At 37.2% G+C, this 15,576-nt stretch overlaps 1 protein-coding gene across 1 annotated transcript in view; it reads left to right on the plus strand.

Moving 5' to 3' along the window:
* HECTD1 (HECT domain E3 ubiquitin protein ligase 1) overlaps window positions 1-15,576 on the plus strand; it is a 94,061-nt gene that overhangs the window by 22,774 nt on the left and 55,711 nt on the right. The window contains exons 3-10 of the mRNA XM_007451264.1: window positions 1,174-1,408; window positions 6,670-6,897; window positions 7,907-8,188; window positions 8,286-8,556; window positions 9,286-9,362; window positions 9,448-9,546; window positions 13,038-13,152; window positions 13,735-13,909. Coding sequence (XP_007451326.1) covers window positions 1,174-1,408; window positions 6,670-6,897; window positions 7,907-8,188; window positions 8,286-8,556; window positions 9,286-9,362; window positions 9,448-9,546; window positions 13,038-13,152; window positions 13,735-13,909 — 1,482 coding nt within the window. The remainder of the gene's footprint in view (window positions 1-1,173; window positions 1,409-6,669; window positions 6,898-7,906; window positions 8,189-8,285; window positions 8,557-9,285; window positions 9,363-9,447; window positions 9,547-13,037; window positions 13,153-13,734; window positions 13,910-15,576) is intronic.

Below are 15,576 nucleotides of genomic sequence, written 5' to 3' on the forward strand. Positions count from 1 at the left end.
TTCCTGCTGCTGGACCCCTTAAGTGAACATCATTCAAGCAGATAATAAAGGTTAGAGTTACTTTGACGTTCATACATTACAGATATTTTTTAAAAGCTACTGAAGATATGTGCACACTAAAAATTGGAGGAAAAATAATTCCACCGAAACGTTGAGAGTCCAGCAAGCCCTCTGTATCCCTCCACGTATCCTCTGTATCTGTACCATTTAATATAAGGAACTTGAGCATCCACAGATTTTGGTATCCACAAGGGGCCCTGAAACCTTTTCTCCTTGAACACTGAGGGATGACTGTAGTGCCTTTTGTGTTATCTGTAGCTCATTTGAAGTTTAGTCTGTGCAGATAAGTTAAAGTATTTGATGGCATATAACTGAGATCTCTACTAAATTAAATTATGCTCTTTTATAATTTAAGTATTGATAAAATATTGATTAAAAAATGCAAAATGTTCTTTTGATAAAACTGTCATGCAGGTTTATATAGCAGGTATTAGCTATTCATAGGAGGGAAGGGGAGCTAACGTTAATTAGTTTAATATGGTGCCAAGGTACTGAGCTAAGTGTTTAATGTATATAATTTCATTTAATCTTCATAACATCCATATAAAGTAGATATTGTTTAGATACTATCTTTGCTTTACAAATCAGGACCAGAAATGCTACATAGCTGTTGTTCTATGTATTACTCTGGTCTGTTAAACCCCAGATCAGCATTTGTTCCCATACAACATGAATTGAACAATGTCTCTGGCATTCAGGAACTCTTAATGTAAATAAGGAAATAAAATGATACATTAAACAATGTGGGAACTGTTTTTATGAGGCTTTAGGAACATGTGAAAATACCACCTGACTATTTGGGGAGGTTAGGGAAGGTTTTACAGAGTTGATGTTTGAGCTTAGTATTGAATAGCAATTTTTTTTGAACATGGTTTCATGTTAATCTGCTACTTTTAAACTGTTTACAACTTTATATTTTCAGCAATGATGAAATTGGCTTGTGATTATTATTATTGAAGCAAAAGCAATATGAGAAATATTACCTAATATATATGCAGAAGCAGTATTGAGCATGATGTATCATGATATAGTTTTTATTATCTGTTACTTTGGTGACTTTTTGATGTTAAGAATTTAGTAATCCTAGGTGAAATATGATTTCTTTCACTACAGATGTCCTCCTCGCACTTTCTTACCAGCCCTCTGCAAAATTTTTCTTGACGAAAGTGCTCCAGACAATGTGCTAGAGGTGACAGCCCGTGCCATAACATACTACCTGGACGTATCTGCAGAATGCACCCGAAGGATTGTTGGGGTAGATGGAGCTATAAAAGCACTTTGCAATCGTTTGGTTGTAGTCGAACTTAACAACAGGACAAGCAGAGACTTAGCTGAACAATGTGTAAAGGTAAGTCTTAATTATTTATTGGCCCACTTGAAGATCATTTAGAGAGTAAAAAATATATTTTGCCCCCAAAAAAAAAAAATTCTTTCCGTGGTTGAAAACAATGGAAGTCACAGTTCTTATGTACCAAAGGAGATCCCATATGGTTTGGGAAAAGAAATCTTATCTTTGAAGGAAACTTGTAGGTCACTGATAATGCTTTTCTGTGTTGCCTCAGTGCTCTTTGGTTTCTGGTAGCCACTAACACTTTGAGATAGGTTATTTCTGTTCTTATCCAAAATGATTTTGTATGCATGCAGTAACAACAGGAACCATGACAACTGACACTGACCACCAATGCCAGGCATTATTCTAAACACTTTACATGTATTAACTCTCATTTAATCTTCATGACAACTCTGTATGAGATAGGTGCCGCTAATATCATCACTTCTGTTTTATAGGTGAAAAAAATTTAAGCATACCAAGATTAAGTAACTTGCTTCGGATGATGCAAGTAGTTAGTGGCAGAGAGCCAAGATTCAAAGATTAGGAATTTGAAGATCAGGAAGTCTGGTTCTAGGGCCCATGAATTTAATTGTTTTGCTATACTCCTGTTAGAGTTAGCGGTTTTGTTTTATTCCTGATGGGACTAATTATAAACTTTATGTTACTCTAAAAGCATCAGTACTGGTGAGTAGTTTATTGGAAGTACTTGGTGAACACATTTAGATTTTATGTGATTCTCTTTATTGATTCCTGTTTCATTCTTTTTATGATTCTTGCTTCTCGAGGTCACCAGTTTTCAAACTTCTTGTCTCAGGATCCCTTTACAAGTCTTAAATTATTGAGGACCCGCAAAGAGCCTTTGTTTATGAAGGTTCTATTTATATTTACCATATTAGATATTAAAACTGAGAATTTAAAAATATTTATTCATTGATCATAAAATAACAAACTCATTATGTGTTAACATACATTACATTTTTAATGAAAATCACTGTATCCTGAACAAAGAGAAAATTAGTGAGAAGAGTAACATTGTTAAGTCTCGTTTGAAATCTGTGGCTTAATAGAAGACAGCTAGATCCTAATATGTGCTTCTGCATTCAGCCTGTTGCTATATCACACTTCATATAACTTTTAGAAAATGCTGCCTTACGTTCCTAAGAGAATAGGAAAGAAAAAGACAATTAACTGTTATAGTACTATTATAAAAAAAGTTACAACTTCAAGGACCCCTGAAAATGTCTTCCCCATGCTTTGAGAGTTGTTTTTATAGGTGTTAATATCTTGACTTTCTGACTGTGTTTATAGATTTATTTCTGTCTATGGCCTCAGAGGAAGAGGTATTCATTTTTCTGTTCAGAGCTTTTCCCCCTCTTATTCTCTTGATCACATCACATCACTTCATTTTTCTTCCAGGACTGGGGTTTTACTCCATTGCATTTATTCACTGACCTATATTTTCAAACTCTTTCTTGTCTGTTAACACCCTGGTCTCCCTTTCTCTGTTTCCTTTGCAGATTATTCTTATTTAATTCATTCTTCAATGGTAGTATTTCCTAAGGTCCTGTTTTTAGCTTCTTAAATCTGTATAAACTTTGCCTAGACAATCTCATCTGTGAGCATCAATACCATTCATATATAAATATATGCCCTGGGCTTCCCTGGTGGCGCGGCGATTGAGCGTCCGCCTGACGATGCAGGGCACACGGGTTCGTGCCACGGTCCGGGAGGATCCCACATGCCTCGGAGCGGCTGGGCCCGTGAGCCATGGCCGCTGAGCCTGCGCGTCCGGAGCCTGTGCTCCGCAGCGCGAGAGGCCACAACAGTGAGAGGCCCGCGTACCGCAAAAAAAATAAATAAATAAATAAATAAATAAATAAATATATGCCCTTCATGGGCTTCCCTGGTGGTGCAGTGGTTGAGAGTCCACCTGCCGATGCAGGGGACACGGGTTCGTGCCCCAGTCCGGGAAGATCCCACGTGCCATGGAGTGGCTGGTCCCGTGAGCCATGGCCGCTGAGCCTGCGCATCCGGAGCCTGTGCTCCGCAACAGGAGACGCCACAACAGTGAGAGGCCCATGTACCGCAAAAAAATATCTATCTATCTATCTATCTATCTATCTATATATATATATATAGAGCCTTCACATCTTTATCTCTAGAACTGACCTCTCTCTTGAGTTCTAGACTCCATATTCAGAGGCCTGTTGGACATATTCAACTGGATGTTTGAATTCGTTGTCTTTTTTTTTATATTTATATTTATTAGTTATAACGGAGGTCTTTTAAAATAGTTGCATCTTAAATGCTTTTTTTCTTTTCTTTAACATCTTTATTGGGGCATAATTGCTCTACAGTGGTGTGTCAGCTTCTGCCCTACAACAAAGCGCATCAGCTATACACATACACACGTTCCCACATCTCTTCTCTCTTGCATCTCCCTCCCTCCCACCCTCCCTATCCCACCCCTCCAGGCAGTCACAAAGCACCGAGCCGATATCCCCGTGCCATGCGGTTGCTTCCCACTAGCTATCTACTTACGTTTGTTAGTGTATATATGTCCATGCATCTCTCTTGCCCTGTCACAGCTCACCCTTCCCCCTCCCCATATCCTCAAATCCGTTCTCCAGTAGGTCTGTGTCTTTATTCCTGTCTTACCCCTAGGTTCTTCATGACATTTTTTTTTCTTAAATTCCATATATATGTGTTAGCATATGGTATTTGTCTTTTTCTTTCTGACTTACTTCACTCTGTATGACAGACTCTAGGTCTATCCACCTCATTACAAATAGCTCAATTTCATTTCTTTTTATGGCTGAGTAATAGTCCATTGTATATATGTGCCACATCTTCTTTATCCATTCATCCGATAATGGGCACTTAGGTTGTTTCCATCTCCGGGCTATTGTAAATAGAGCTGCAATGAACATTTTGGTACATGACTCTTTTTGAATTTTGGTTTTCTCAGGGTGGATGCCCAGTAGTGGGATTGCTGGGTCGTATGGTAGTTCTATTTGTAGTTTTTTAAGGAACCTCCGTACGGTTCACCATAGTGGCTGACCCAATTCACATTCCCGCCAGCAGTGCAAGAGTGTTCCCTTTTCTCCACACCCTCTCCAGCATTTATTGTTTCTAGATTTTTTGATGATGGCCATTCTGACTGGTGTGAGATGATATCTCATTGTAGTTTTGATTTGCATTTCTCTAATGATTAATGATGTTGAGCATTCTTTCATGTGTTTGTTGGCAGTCTGTATATCTTCTTTGGAGAAATGTCTATTTAGGTCTTCTGCCCATTTTTGGATTGTGCTGTTTTTTTTTTTGTTATTGAGCTGCATGAGCTGCTTGTAAATCTTGGAGATTAATCCTTTGTCAGTTGCTTCATTTGCAAATATTTTCTCCCATTCTGAGGGTTGTCTTTTCATCTTGTTTATGTTTTCCTTTGCTGTGCAAAAGCTTTGAAGTTTCATTAGGTCCCATTTGTTTATTTTTGTTTTCATTTCCATTTCTCTAGGAGGTGGGTCAGAAATGATCTTGCTGTGATTTATGTCATAGAGTGTTCTGCCTATGTTTTCCTCTAAGAGTTTGATAGTTTCTGGCCTTACATTGAGATCTTTAATCCATTTTGAGCTTATTTTTGTGTATGGTGTTAGGGAGTGTTCGAATTTCATACCTTTACATGTACCTGTCCAGTTTTCCCAGCACCACTTGTTGAAGAGGCTGTCCTTTCTCTTCAACTGGATGTTTGAATTCATTGTCTTTGATTACAGATAAACTCCTCTCTTGATAAGTGACATCGACTTGTAGCCAGTCGCTCAAGACAGAAACCTGTGCTTTATCTTTTACTTCCTTTTTTCCACTCCACACGTGTAATTAATGATCAAGTGCTTTTCTGGTTTATTTCCTCCTGTTTGTCCCTGCTGTTATTGCCTTAGTTAAGCCCTCATTCTTTCATGAATATTAATGCTTGAAGTTTTGCATTTGCCTCTACACTCTCCCTGTACCCTGCTTCCCACAGATATTAACTGGAAATCTGATCATATTACTTCCCACTTAAAACATTTTTCTTGCTTAAAGAATAAAGTCTAAATTTCTGGTATGCCTGTAAGACCTGTGGACCCTGTTAACTCTTTAGTTCTACCTGAATGCATTAAACATCAATATAATTTAGAAATTAAAAGTGATTTTTAATGTCTTAATATTCATAGAGTAAGTGTGAGGATGATGAATAATGTAATAGCTGGTGTTTATTGAATTTTTTTTTTAATGTCTAGGACCTTTATAAACTTTTGCTAAATTACTTGTAGTTCTTAGCTTGTCATGCAGGTTTCACCACCTAAACCTATGCTGTCCAATATGGTAGCTATATGTGACTGCTGAACACTTCAGATGTGGCTACCCCAAATTAAGGTGTGTTATAAGTATAAAATATACATGGAATTTTGAAGACTTATTACATAAGAGATACCAATAATTTTTATATTGATTACATGTTGAAATAATGACACCTTGGATATATTGGGCTAAATAAAATATGTTAAAATTAATTTCTTCTGTTTTGCTTCACTTTTTTTTAACAAAAGTTCATTCTTTTTTTGTTTTTTAATATTTATTTTTATTTGGTTGCTCCAGGTCTTAGTTTCAGCAGGTGGGCTGCTTAGTTGTGGCTCACTGGCTCCTTAGTTGTGGCATGCAAACTCTTAGTTGCAGCATGCATGTGCGATCTAGTTCCCTGACCAGGGATCGAACCCGGGCCCCCTGCATTGGGAGTGCAGAGTCTTAACCACCGCGCCACCAGGGAAGTCCTGAAAAGTTTATTCTTAAAGGTACAACAGGCTTCAAGTCAACACTTCATTCTAGCTGTAGGTAGCAGCATGTTATGGCAGGGAATCCAGATGTTTAAACGAGAATGGAATTAAGGATCACCATTGCCTCAGGCACAAGGAACAGCTTTTTGCCAGATTTCTTAATTCCACCTGTGGCCAGGGGGCCCTTCCCCACGGCCTTTGCTTTTAGCTCCTTGAGTTTCTTCTGCAGCTCTTTCTGTTTCTGCTTGAATGCCTTATCTTACTTGGCCACCTTCTTGGGCTGCTTCAGGGACTACTTCTTGCCATCTTCATAGCCAGACACAGCTTCTACCCCCCCTTTCTCAGACCCTGCCCTTTTTTAAATGTGGCTCCTAATCAATTTGGAGGGTATATTGTGTTTTCTGTCATTCTCGAAAATTAAAATTGGACTTACTGTATTCTTTTGTGAATTTTGTTTCACTGTTGTAGGTGTTAGAACTGATATGCACTCGTGAGTCAGGAGCAGTCTTCGAGGCTGGTGGTTTGAATTGTGTGCTTACCTTCATTCGTGACAGTGGACACCTGGTTCATAAAGATACCTTGCACTCTGCCATGGCTGTGGTATCAAGACTCTGTGGCAAAATGGAACCTCAAGATTCTTCTTTAGAAATTTGTGTAGAATCTCTGTCTAGTTTATTAAAACATGAAGATCATCAGGTAACTGTATTGCTCTTAGGTACTTTGTTTTCAAAACGTGATTTTATAGCGTGCACTAGTTATAACCACGATATCCAGTGGACTCTTGAACAGGGTGGGGGTTAGGGGTGCCGACCCTCCGCACGGTTGGAAATCTGCACATAACTTTACAGTCGGCCCTCCCTATCTGGGGTTCTGCAGCTGTGGATTCAACCAACTGTGGATCATGTAGTTCTGTAGTGTGAATTTAGTGGGGAAAAAAATCCACACGTAAGTGGGCCCATGCAGTTCAAACCTGTGTTGTTTAAGGTTCAACCTTAGTGCAATTTGAATTTTTTGCTTGATGAGCTAGAGATAATTTTCATCTTCTCTTTCTCTTATCTTAGATCTCTATGATAATCTCTTTTTGTTTTGGCAGTGATATGTTTTAAATTATTAAAGTGTTGTGTGTTTATTCTTAAAATTTAAACGTTTTAGAAGTATATAATTTTTAAAGCTGCACTTTTACCCAGTGTAATTTGTTGGCTCAGCACAATTTTGTTGGCTTAAAAGGGTAGTTTTCATTAAAGTAAAATACCAGTATTTAAAATTTTATATGTGTAAAGTTGTTATATTAACATCTTTAGAAAATAAAACTTGACTTTTAATGCTTTTTTACCATTTAGATGTTAATTATTTTCAGTTGCTGTCCATCGATTATCTTGGCAAAGTTGTACATAATAATAGTAAATATTTGTTGAGCTTTTACTGTTCCTCTAGGTTCTTTACATATATCATTTCATTTGAGCTCAGACAATGAATTATAAGTACTGTTACTATTCCCATTTTACAGATAAGGGAGCTGACGCCTTGAACAGTTAAGTAACATCTTTAGTTTATACAGTTATCAGAATGTGGAGCCAGGATTCAGACCTAGACAGATTGTATGCTTTGCTACAATTGCCTTTATTAATAGTCTCAGTACTGAAATAAACAGTACTGGCCCTTTTTAAGTGAATTTTATCCATATGTATATTCTTTACATCCTTAGGTTTCAGATGGAGCTCTGCGATGTTTTGCATCACTAGCTGACCGATTTACCCGTCGTGGTGTTGACCCAGCTCCATTAGCCAAGCACGGATTAACTGAGGAGCTATTGTCTAGAATGGCTGCTGCTGGTGGTACTGTATCAGGGCCATCGTCAGCTTGCAAACCAGGTCGCAGCACCACAGGAGCGCCTTCCACAGCTGCAGATTCCAAATTGAGTAACCAGGTGTCTACAATTGTAAGTCTGCTCTCAACACTTTGCAGAGGCTCTCCAGTAGTAACGCACGTAAGAGTGTTTTTGAATCTTATTTAATCTTTCAGAAGAAGTATTTTGGTGTAGTGCAAGTATGCTAAAACATTTTTTTCTCCCTTTCTCTTTTTAGGATCTCCTGAGGTCAGAGCTTCCAGATTCAATCGAAAGTGCATTGCAGGGTGATGAAAGATGTGTGCTTGATACCATGCGTTTGGTTGACCTTCTCTTGGTGCTATTATTTGAAGGACGAAAGGCTTTGCCAAAGTCTAGTGCTGGATCCACAGGCAGAATTCCAGGACTACGGAGATTGGATAGTTCTGGGGAACGCTCACATCGGCAGCTTATAGACTGTATTCGAAGTAAAGATACCGATGCACTCATAGATGCAATTGACACAGGAGGTTGGAAAATATTTTTTTAAATATAAAAAGAAAACTGTGAGATAAGGAATTATATAGGCAACTTCTAGTTTCTAGTAATTTTTAGCAGTTGTGCCAGAAAATAGAATGGCCAACGTATTCTATATCCTCTCCTCTCCCCATGTATATAAATTATCAGCCTGGTGCATGGTTAAGATCTGAGTAAATGCTTGTTGAATAAGTAAATGAAATTAACTTGTCTATTGCCAGGAGATCATACCAATTCTAAGGTTAAGTGGAGATTGAATTTAGGGCTGTTGTTTTCTCAAGATTAATGGAAACTGACACAAGTGAATTATCATTATATATAGTAAATTTTTTTTAGACTGCTTCATGAGGTGATCAGCAAATATAAGTTGGTGAAAAATGCTTCTGCGTCATCAGACTTTTGTTTTCTTTTGATTATCGATGTGGTTTAGTTTCTTTTCCTCAGTTACAGTGTGAGGCAACTAATACTCTTGAGTTTTATTGTGTGTTTGTTCTTTTGTTTCTTATTTTATGTTTATTTTTAATAAAAATTTTAGAATACTTTTTCTTAGCAGAATTTACATTTGATGATTATTTACTACTTTATAGTTGACCTGAATGTTTAAAATTGGCTGTGTATTTAGTGATTATTAATAACAATCTTTAAATGGTTCCCACTTTAGAAAAGTTCATTATTATTTGTTGACTTTTAAAAAGGTTTATTTTTTTCCTTCAAATTTCCAGCCTTTGAAGTAAATTTTATGGATGATGTGGGTCAGACTCTATTAAACTGGGCCTCTGCTTTTGGAACTCAGGAAATGGTAAGCTAATAAATAAAAGCTAATGTTTTAAATCAAAGATAGCAATATTAATAAGGCAACTTGATGATTCTCCATCATTTTACAGGTAGAATTTCTTTGTGAAAGAGGTGCTGATGTTAATAGAGGTCAGAGGTCATCATCATTACATTATGCTGCATGTTTTGGAAGACCTCAAGTAGCAAAGGTAAAATCCAGGTTTTTAAGTTATTAATTTAATATTTAACATTTACATGGTTCTGAAATTAGAATGAAATGAAAACTTTTATTCTGATAAGCCATGCTTCCATGCTATCTCCATTTGCTCCATTTCCCTATCCCCACTACAGGTAAGCGTTTTTGATTGTTTTTTTTTTGTTTATCTTTTCATTGTTTCTTAATACAGATGCAAGCAAGAATAAATATGTATGCTTATTTTCTCCTTATACAAAATGTAACATATACACTGATTTATACTTTGCTTTTTTTCATCTAATAATACACATTTTTCATTTAATAATATACATTGAGACTTCTCCCTATTAGTATATAGTTTTTGTACATCTGTATACTTAGCATGTGTGAATGTACTGCAGATTTATTCAGCCAGTCATCTATTGCTGAAAACTTGTTTTTTTCCCGATTTCTTACTCTTGGTAATGAATAACTTTATACATGTTTCTCTTATTTCTGTTTATCAATATAGCAAATATTTTATTTGCCAAAGAACATGATATCTTTGACTCTTAGGTTAGCAAAGGACTTTGGAGAGTTCTTTTTTTTTTTTTATTCCTATTTCCGTTTTGTTATGTTTGTTCCTTTGTTTTGTCTTTTAGATTCTTCATATAAATGAAATCATACAATATTTGTCTTTCTCTGTTCGACTTATTTCATTTAGCATAATACCGTCTTGGTCCATGCGTGTTGTTGCAAATGGCAAGATTTCATTCTCTTTTATGGCTGAGTAATATTTCATTGTGTATATATATACACCACATGTTCTTTATCCATTCCTCTATCGTTGGGCACTTAGGTTGCTTTTATATCTTGGCTGTTGTAAATAATGCTGCAATGAACATAGGAGTACACATATCTTTTCCAATAAGTGTTTTCATTTTCTTTGGATAAATATCCAAAGTGGATATTGCTGGGTCATATGGTAGTTCTTTTTTTTTTTTAATATTTATTTATTTGGCTGCATCGGGTCTTAGTTGCGGCATGTAGGGTCTTTCACCACGGGGTGCAGATTCTTTCTAGTTGTGGAGTGTGGGCTCCTTATATAACGCATGAGTTCTGTACTTGCAGCATGCGGGCTCAGTAGTTGCGGTACACGGGCTTAGTTGTCCTGCGGCATGTGGGATCTTAGCTCCCCAACCAGGGATCAAACCCGCGTCCCCTGCATAGGAAGGTAGATTCGTAACCACTGGACCACCCGGGAAGTCCCTGGTAGTTCTATTTTTAATTTTTTGAGGAATCTCCATACATCGTTACTGTAGAGGTTTTTTTGTACAGTTAGGAGAAATTGAGGTCCAGAAAGGTCAAATGATAAGGGTTGAACCAAATGTATGATCTAGGTCTCAAGAATCTTCATATTGTGAAGGAATTTGTCATATTTGCTAAGAAGTCAGGCACACCTTGATTCAAGTTTCAACTCATTAACAAAAAAGGCTGTCTGGCCGTGGACCAGTTTCTTAAGTTTGACTTATAGTTTTATTAATAAAATGTATATACACTCCTAGTATTTTATTTATTTATTTATTTATTGTTGACTGCGCTGCGCAGCATTAGGGATCTTAGTTTCCACAGGGAACGAACCTGTGCCCTCTGCAGTGGAAGCACAGAGTCTAAACCATTGGACTACCAGGGAAGTCCCTGCTAGCATGCTTATTGTGATAATTAGGAAAAAATACATGAAAGCACTTAGTATAGTAGCTGGCACATTGTATGTAGATGCTTAAATGGTAGCTGCTGCTATTGTCACAGTATTGCTAGTATTGTCTTTACACTGTAAGAAGATTTCTGTTAACAACTTAGCTTTCTAGGTGGTCTCTTCAAGCTTGAATTCTGTCAGTTTGAATTGGTTAATTTTTAGAGAATGATGTTCCTAAGGGTGGTAAAAGTTTTTATTAAGCCAATTTTTTTTTTCAAACCCTTGCTGTTTTGCAGTTATGGGTAGCTGAGTGGGAGAAGGAGCCAAATGAATTGTATCTAACCTTAACCCATCTTGATTATACATCAGCCTGCAATGAGCTATATAGCTGCCATTACTAATAATGATATAATAGTGCTCACCAAGCACTTATTTTGTGCCTGCCAGGGTCTTAAGCATTTAACATGTTTTATCATTCTTCACAGGTTCTTCTGTTTTTTAATTGATTCTAAGATATTACCCACCCCCCCATACACATTTTAACATCTTTTAACTAGGAAAGTCTTATAATTGCTATTGGCCAGATAGAAATTGCAACATAGTTATTATTACCTGTCAATTCAATACAAATTGTGAAATGGATTTTAGTAACTTGAGTGAAAAATCCTTTCTGATAGAAGAGCATGCTCGGTAATGCTGTGTCACTAAACTCTTTATGGCACAGATGACAGCATTGTGTGTAGAAACACAAATATTGGTGACTTCGAATCAAAAAGAAATTATGAACAATTGTGCTCAGAATGTGAAGTTACAGAAATATTATATTTCATTTATTTTTTAAATTTATGTTTGTCCAAGTAATACATGAAAAAAAATCTAAGTTTATAAAAGTTCTTTCAATAAGTTAAAAAAAATCCAAGCAATAGGAAAGCATTGTTGCAAAATTGGCATTGTTTTTTCTTTCTTAGTAGTACTTAATTATAATCTCTGTCAGATTATAATATCAGATTATAATATCAGATTATAAGTATCTGTGGCATCCTAGATTTGATGAAATACTGAGTTATTCTGATTCAAACTCCAGCAGTTTGGAATTTTTAGCCAGTACTGCATACTTTTCTGATGAATGTATGTACTCACTTATTTGTCAGATATATTGTGTCATAGCGAAGTTCAAAAAGCTGCAGCTCTGAGGCTGATAGGAAAAATGTGAGATGTGTTCTCTGTTCAAAAGAGCTTACAGTCTACTGGGGAGAGAGTCCAGTGTCCATTAAAAATTGGTGAACTTCCCTGGCAGTCCAGTGGTTAAGACTACAGGCTTCCATTGCAGGGAGCGCAGGTTTGATCCCTGGTTGGGGAACTGAGATCCCACATGCAGCACGGTGTGGCCAAAAAAAAATCGTGAACAGTGCGAATTAGTATTTAAGACCTGAATTTGGTAGTTCATTCTAGAAGAATCAATTTAACTTGGTAATTGGCAGTATACACAAAATGATGAATATGATTACCATACCACAAACTGAATATTAGTACCTTTGTTAAAGTAAGGAAATTGACTGGAGCAGTTGACAGGTTCAGATGTGAACGTACTTAATTTGAGATGTTAATAAATAACCAAGTGGCATTAATCTATAATTTTTTTCAAGATATAAATAAACCACTCTTAAGGTGTTGTATGCAAAGGCAGAGATTTGAATTGGTACCTGCTTGATTAATTCTGTAAGTCTGCAGTCTGAAGTATGTCAGTGCAATCGAAAGGTTGCAGAATTGGATATTGAAGAAATAAGGTGTTAATTATTATATCCACATTAAATGCTTTTCTTTTCTAGACTCTCTTACGGCATGGTGCAAATCCCGATCTGAGAGATGAAGATGGGAAAACTCCATTAGATAAAGCTCGGGAAAGGGGCCATAGTGAAGTAGTAGCTATTCTTCAGTCTCCAGGTGAGTGGTAATATCGTTCCTTTTAAGCCATCTGCTATTACTTTTCAGCTTCACTTCCATAGAAGTAGCTTTCTGTAGACATGTTAACATTATATAAAGAAATCATTTCTGTGAAGTCAAATAATTACACACACACGCACACACACAAACTTATATTTGATAAACGTTTACCAGTGTACTATTCTGTGTTCTTTGAGACTGTGGCTGCATGATTCCAAAACGGCCAAATCATAACTTTAAGGGGGTGTGAATGTCATAAAGAATAGTTGGTTATTGCATAGACAAAGTACTTTGACCAAATTTTTAAGTTTTCACAGAGTAGATGAATGCAGAGTCTGTGAAATATTTTATGGAGTCAAGTGAAGTATCCAAAATTATCTCCTTAAGTTGTGATTCAGCTTCTTGGAGGTACTAATGTTCTTTAGTAATTTTACAAACGCCTTTGATAGATACAGCATCCTAATTTGTTTGACTGTTGTTAATTAGGGTAGTTATAGTTGATTTTATAGTACATTTCAATATTTTTTTATTGAAAGAAAAATTTTCCAGCAAAGTATTTTATTGAACAATATTTGTCTGTAGGTGATTGGATGTGTCCAGTTAATAAAGGAGATGATAAGAAAAAGAAAGATACAAACAAAGATGAAGAAGAATGTAATGAGCCGAAAGGAGATCCAGAAATGGCACCCATATACTTGAAAAGGTTACTGCCAGTATTTGCACAAACATTTCAGCAGACTATGCTGCCTTCTATAAGGTAGTTATCTGTACTATTTGTATTTACTAGTTAAAATATGCTAATTATATACCTTTATTTATCTCACTTTTCCAGAAGGATGTGTGAGGTTTATTTTAATATTGAAAAGGTATGGTAAGAATAAAAATTAGATTGGAGAGATAAATCTTTCCTTCTGATGATCTGACTTAAGAGAAGGAGTTTAGGAAATTAAGAAAACTAGACTAACACAGTTTTTGTAGCTCTCTGAATATCAATTCTAGAGAAATTTTTATAAGTACAACAAACATTTATTGAGCTTTATGGAGGCCTTTTTGATAGAGTCAGTATAAGCTGCCCACTGGAGGAGTTCCCAAAGAATTAATACTTGGCCCTGTTTATGTGCCCTTGCAAGCTGGTGAGGAAGAAGTGAGTAACAATACAGAGTGGCAAGTAGTAGATTAGACATATATTCCCTAGGGATATAGATGGTTTAACAACTAATTGGTTGGGCAAATTGGAGATTTTATGCAGAAATGAGATTTAAATTGGGGTTTAAAGGATACTTGGAAGTTTTCTAGGCAGATGAATTTAGAAGGATCATTGTGCAACAGTGTGTACAAAGGCATGGAGGTATGAGTCAATTCATCCTGGTGCAGGTCCTGGTGGCTCTCCCTCTATAGTGTGTCCAAAAGTCTGCCATTTCTGTCCATCTATTGCTAATACTGTGGTTCAAGGTGCAATAGTCTGTAGTTTGGCTACTATAGTTGCCTCTAAAGTAGTCTTTCTCCTCGTCTTCTATCTTGTTCCTCTACAATCTGTTCCTACATGTTATGCTGAATTAGTTTTTCTTCTTTTTTAAAATAAATTTATTTATTTATTTATTTTTGGCTGCATTGGGTCTTTGTTGCTGCATGCGGGCTTTCTCTAGTTACGGCGAGTGGGGCCTACTCTTTGTTGCGGTGCGTGGGCTTCTCATTACAGTGGCTTCTCTTGTTGCGGAGCACGGGGTCTAGGCACATGGGCCTCAGCAGTTTTGGCATGCGAGCTCAGTACTTGTGGCTCTCAGGCTGTACAACGCAGGATCAGTAGTTGTGGCACATGGGCTTAGTTGCTCCACGGCACGTGGGATCTTCCTGGACCAGGGATCGAACCTGCGTCCCCTGCATTGGCAGGTGGATTCTTAACCACTGTGCCACGAGGGTAGTCCCTTTTTTTTTTGTTTTTAAATAATTAATTTGGCTGCACTGGGTCTTTGTTGCTGCACACAGGCTTTCTCTAGTTGCAGCAAGCAGGGGCTACTCTTCGTTGTGGTGCGTGGGCTTCTCATTGTGGTGGCTTCCTTTGTTGTGGAGCACGGGCTCTAGGTGTGGGGGCTTCAGTAGTTGTGGCATGCAGGCTCAGTAGTTGTGGCTCGTGGGCTCTAGAGTGCAGGCTCAGTAGTTGTGGCTCGTGGGCTCTAGAGTGCAGGCTCAGTAGTTGTGGCGTGGGCTTAATTGCTCCACGGCATGTGGGATCTTCCCGGACCAGGGCTTGAGCCCGCGCCCCCTGCATCAGCAGGCAGATTCTTAAGCACCTTGCCACTAGGGAAGTCCCCTGAATTAGTTTTTAAATCATAATTATATCACATCATTTTCTGACTTAAACTCTCCAGTAGTTTCTAATTGGCCTTAACTAAAACCTAACTTTTTTTTTTTTTTTTTTTTTTG

Source organism: Lipotes vexillifer, unplaced genomic scaffold, assembly GCF_000442215.2.
Source record: "Lipotes vexillifer unplaced genomic scaffold, Lipotes_vexillifer_v1.1 scaffold1765, whole genome shotgun sequence".
Lineage (NCBI taxonomy): Eukaryota > Metazoa > Chordata > Mammalia > Artiodactyla > Lipotidae > Lipotes > Lipotes vexillifer.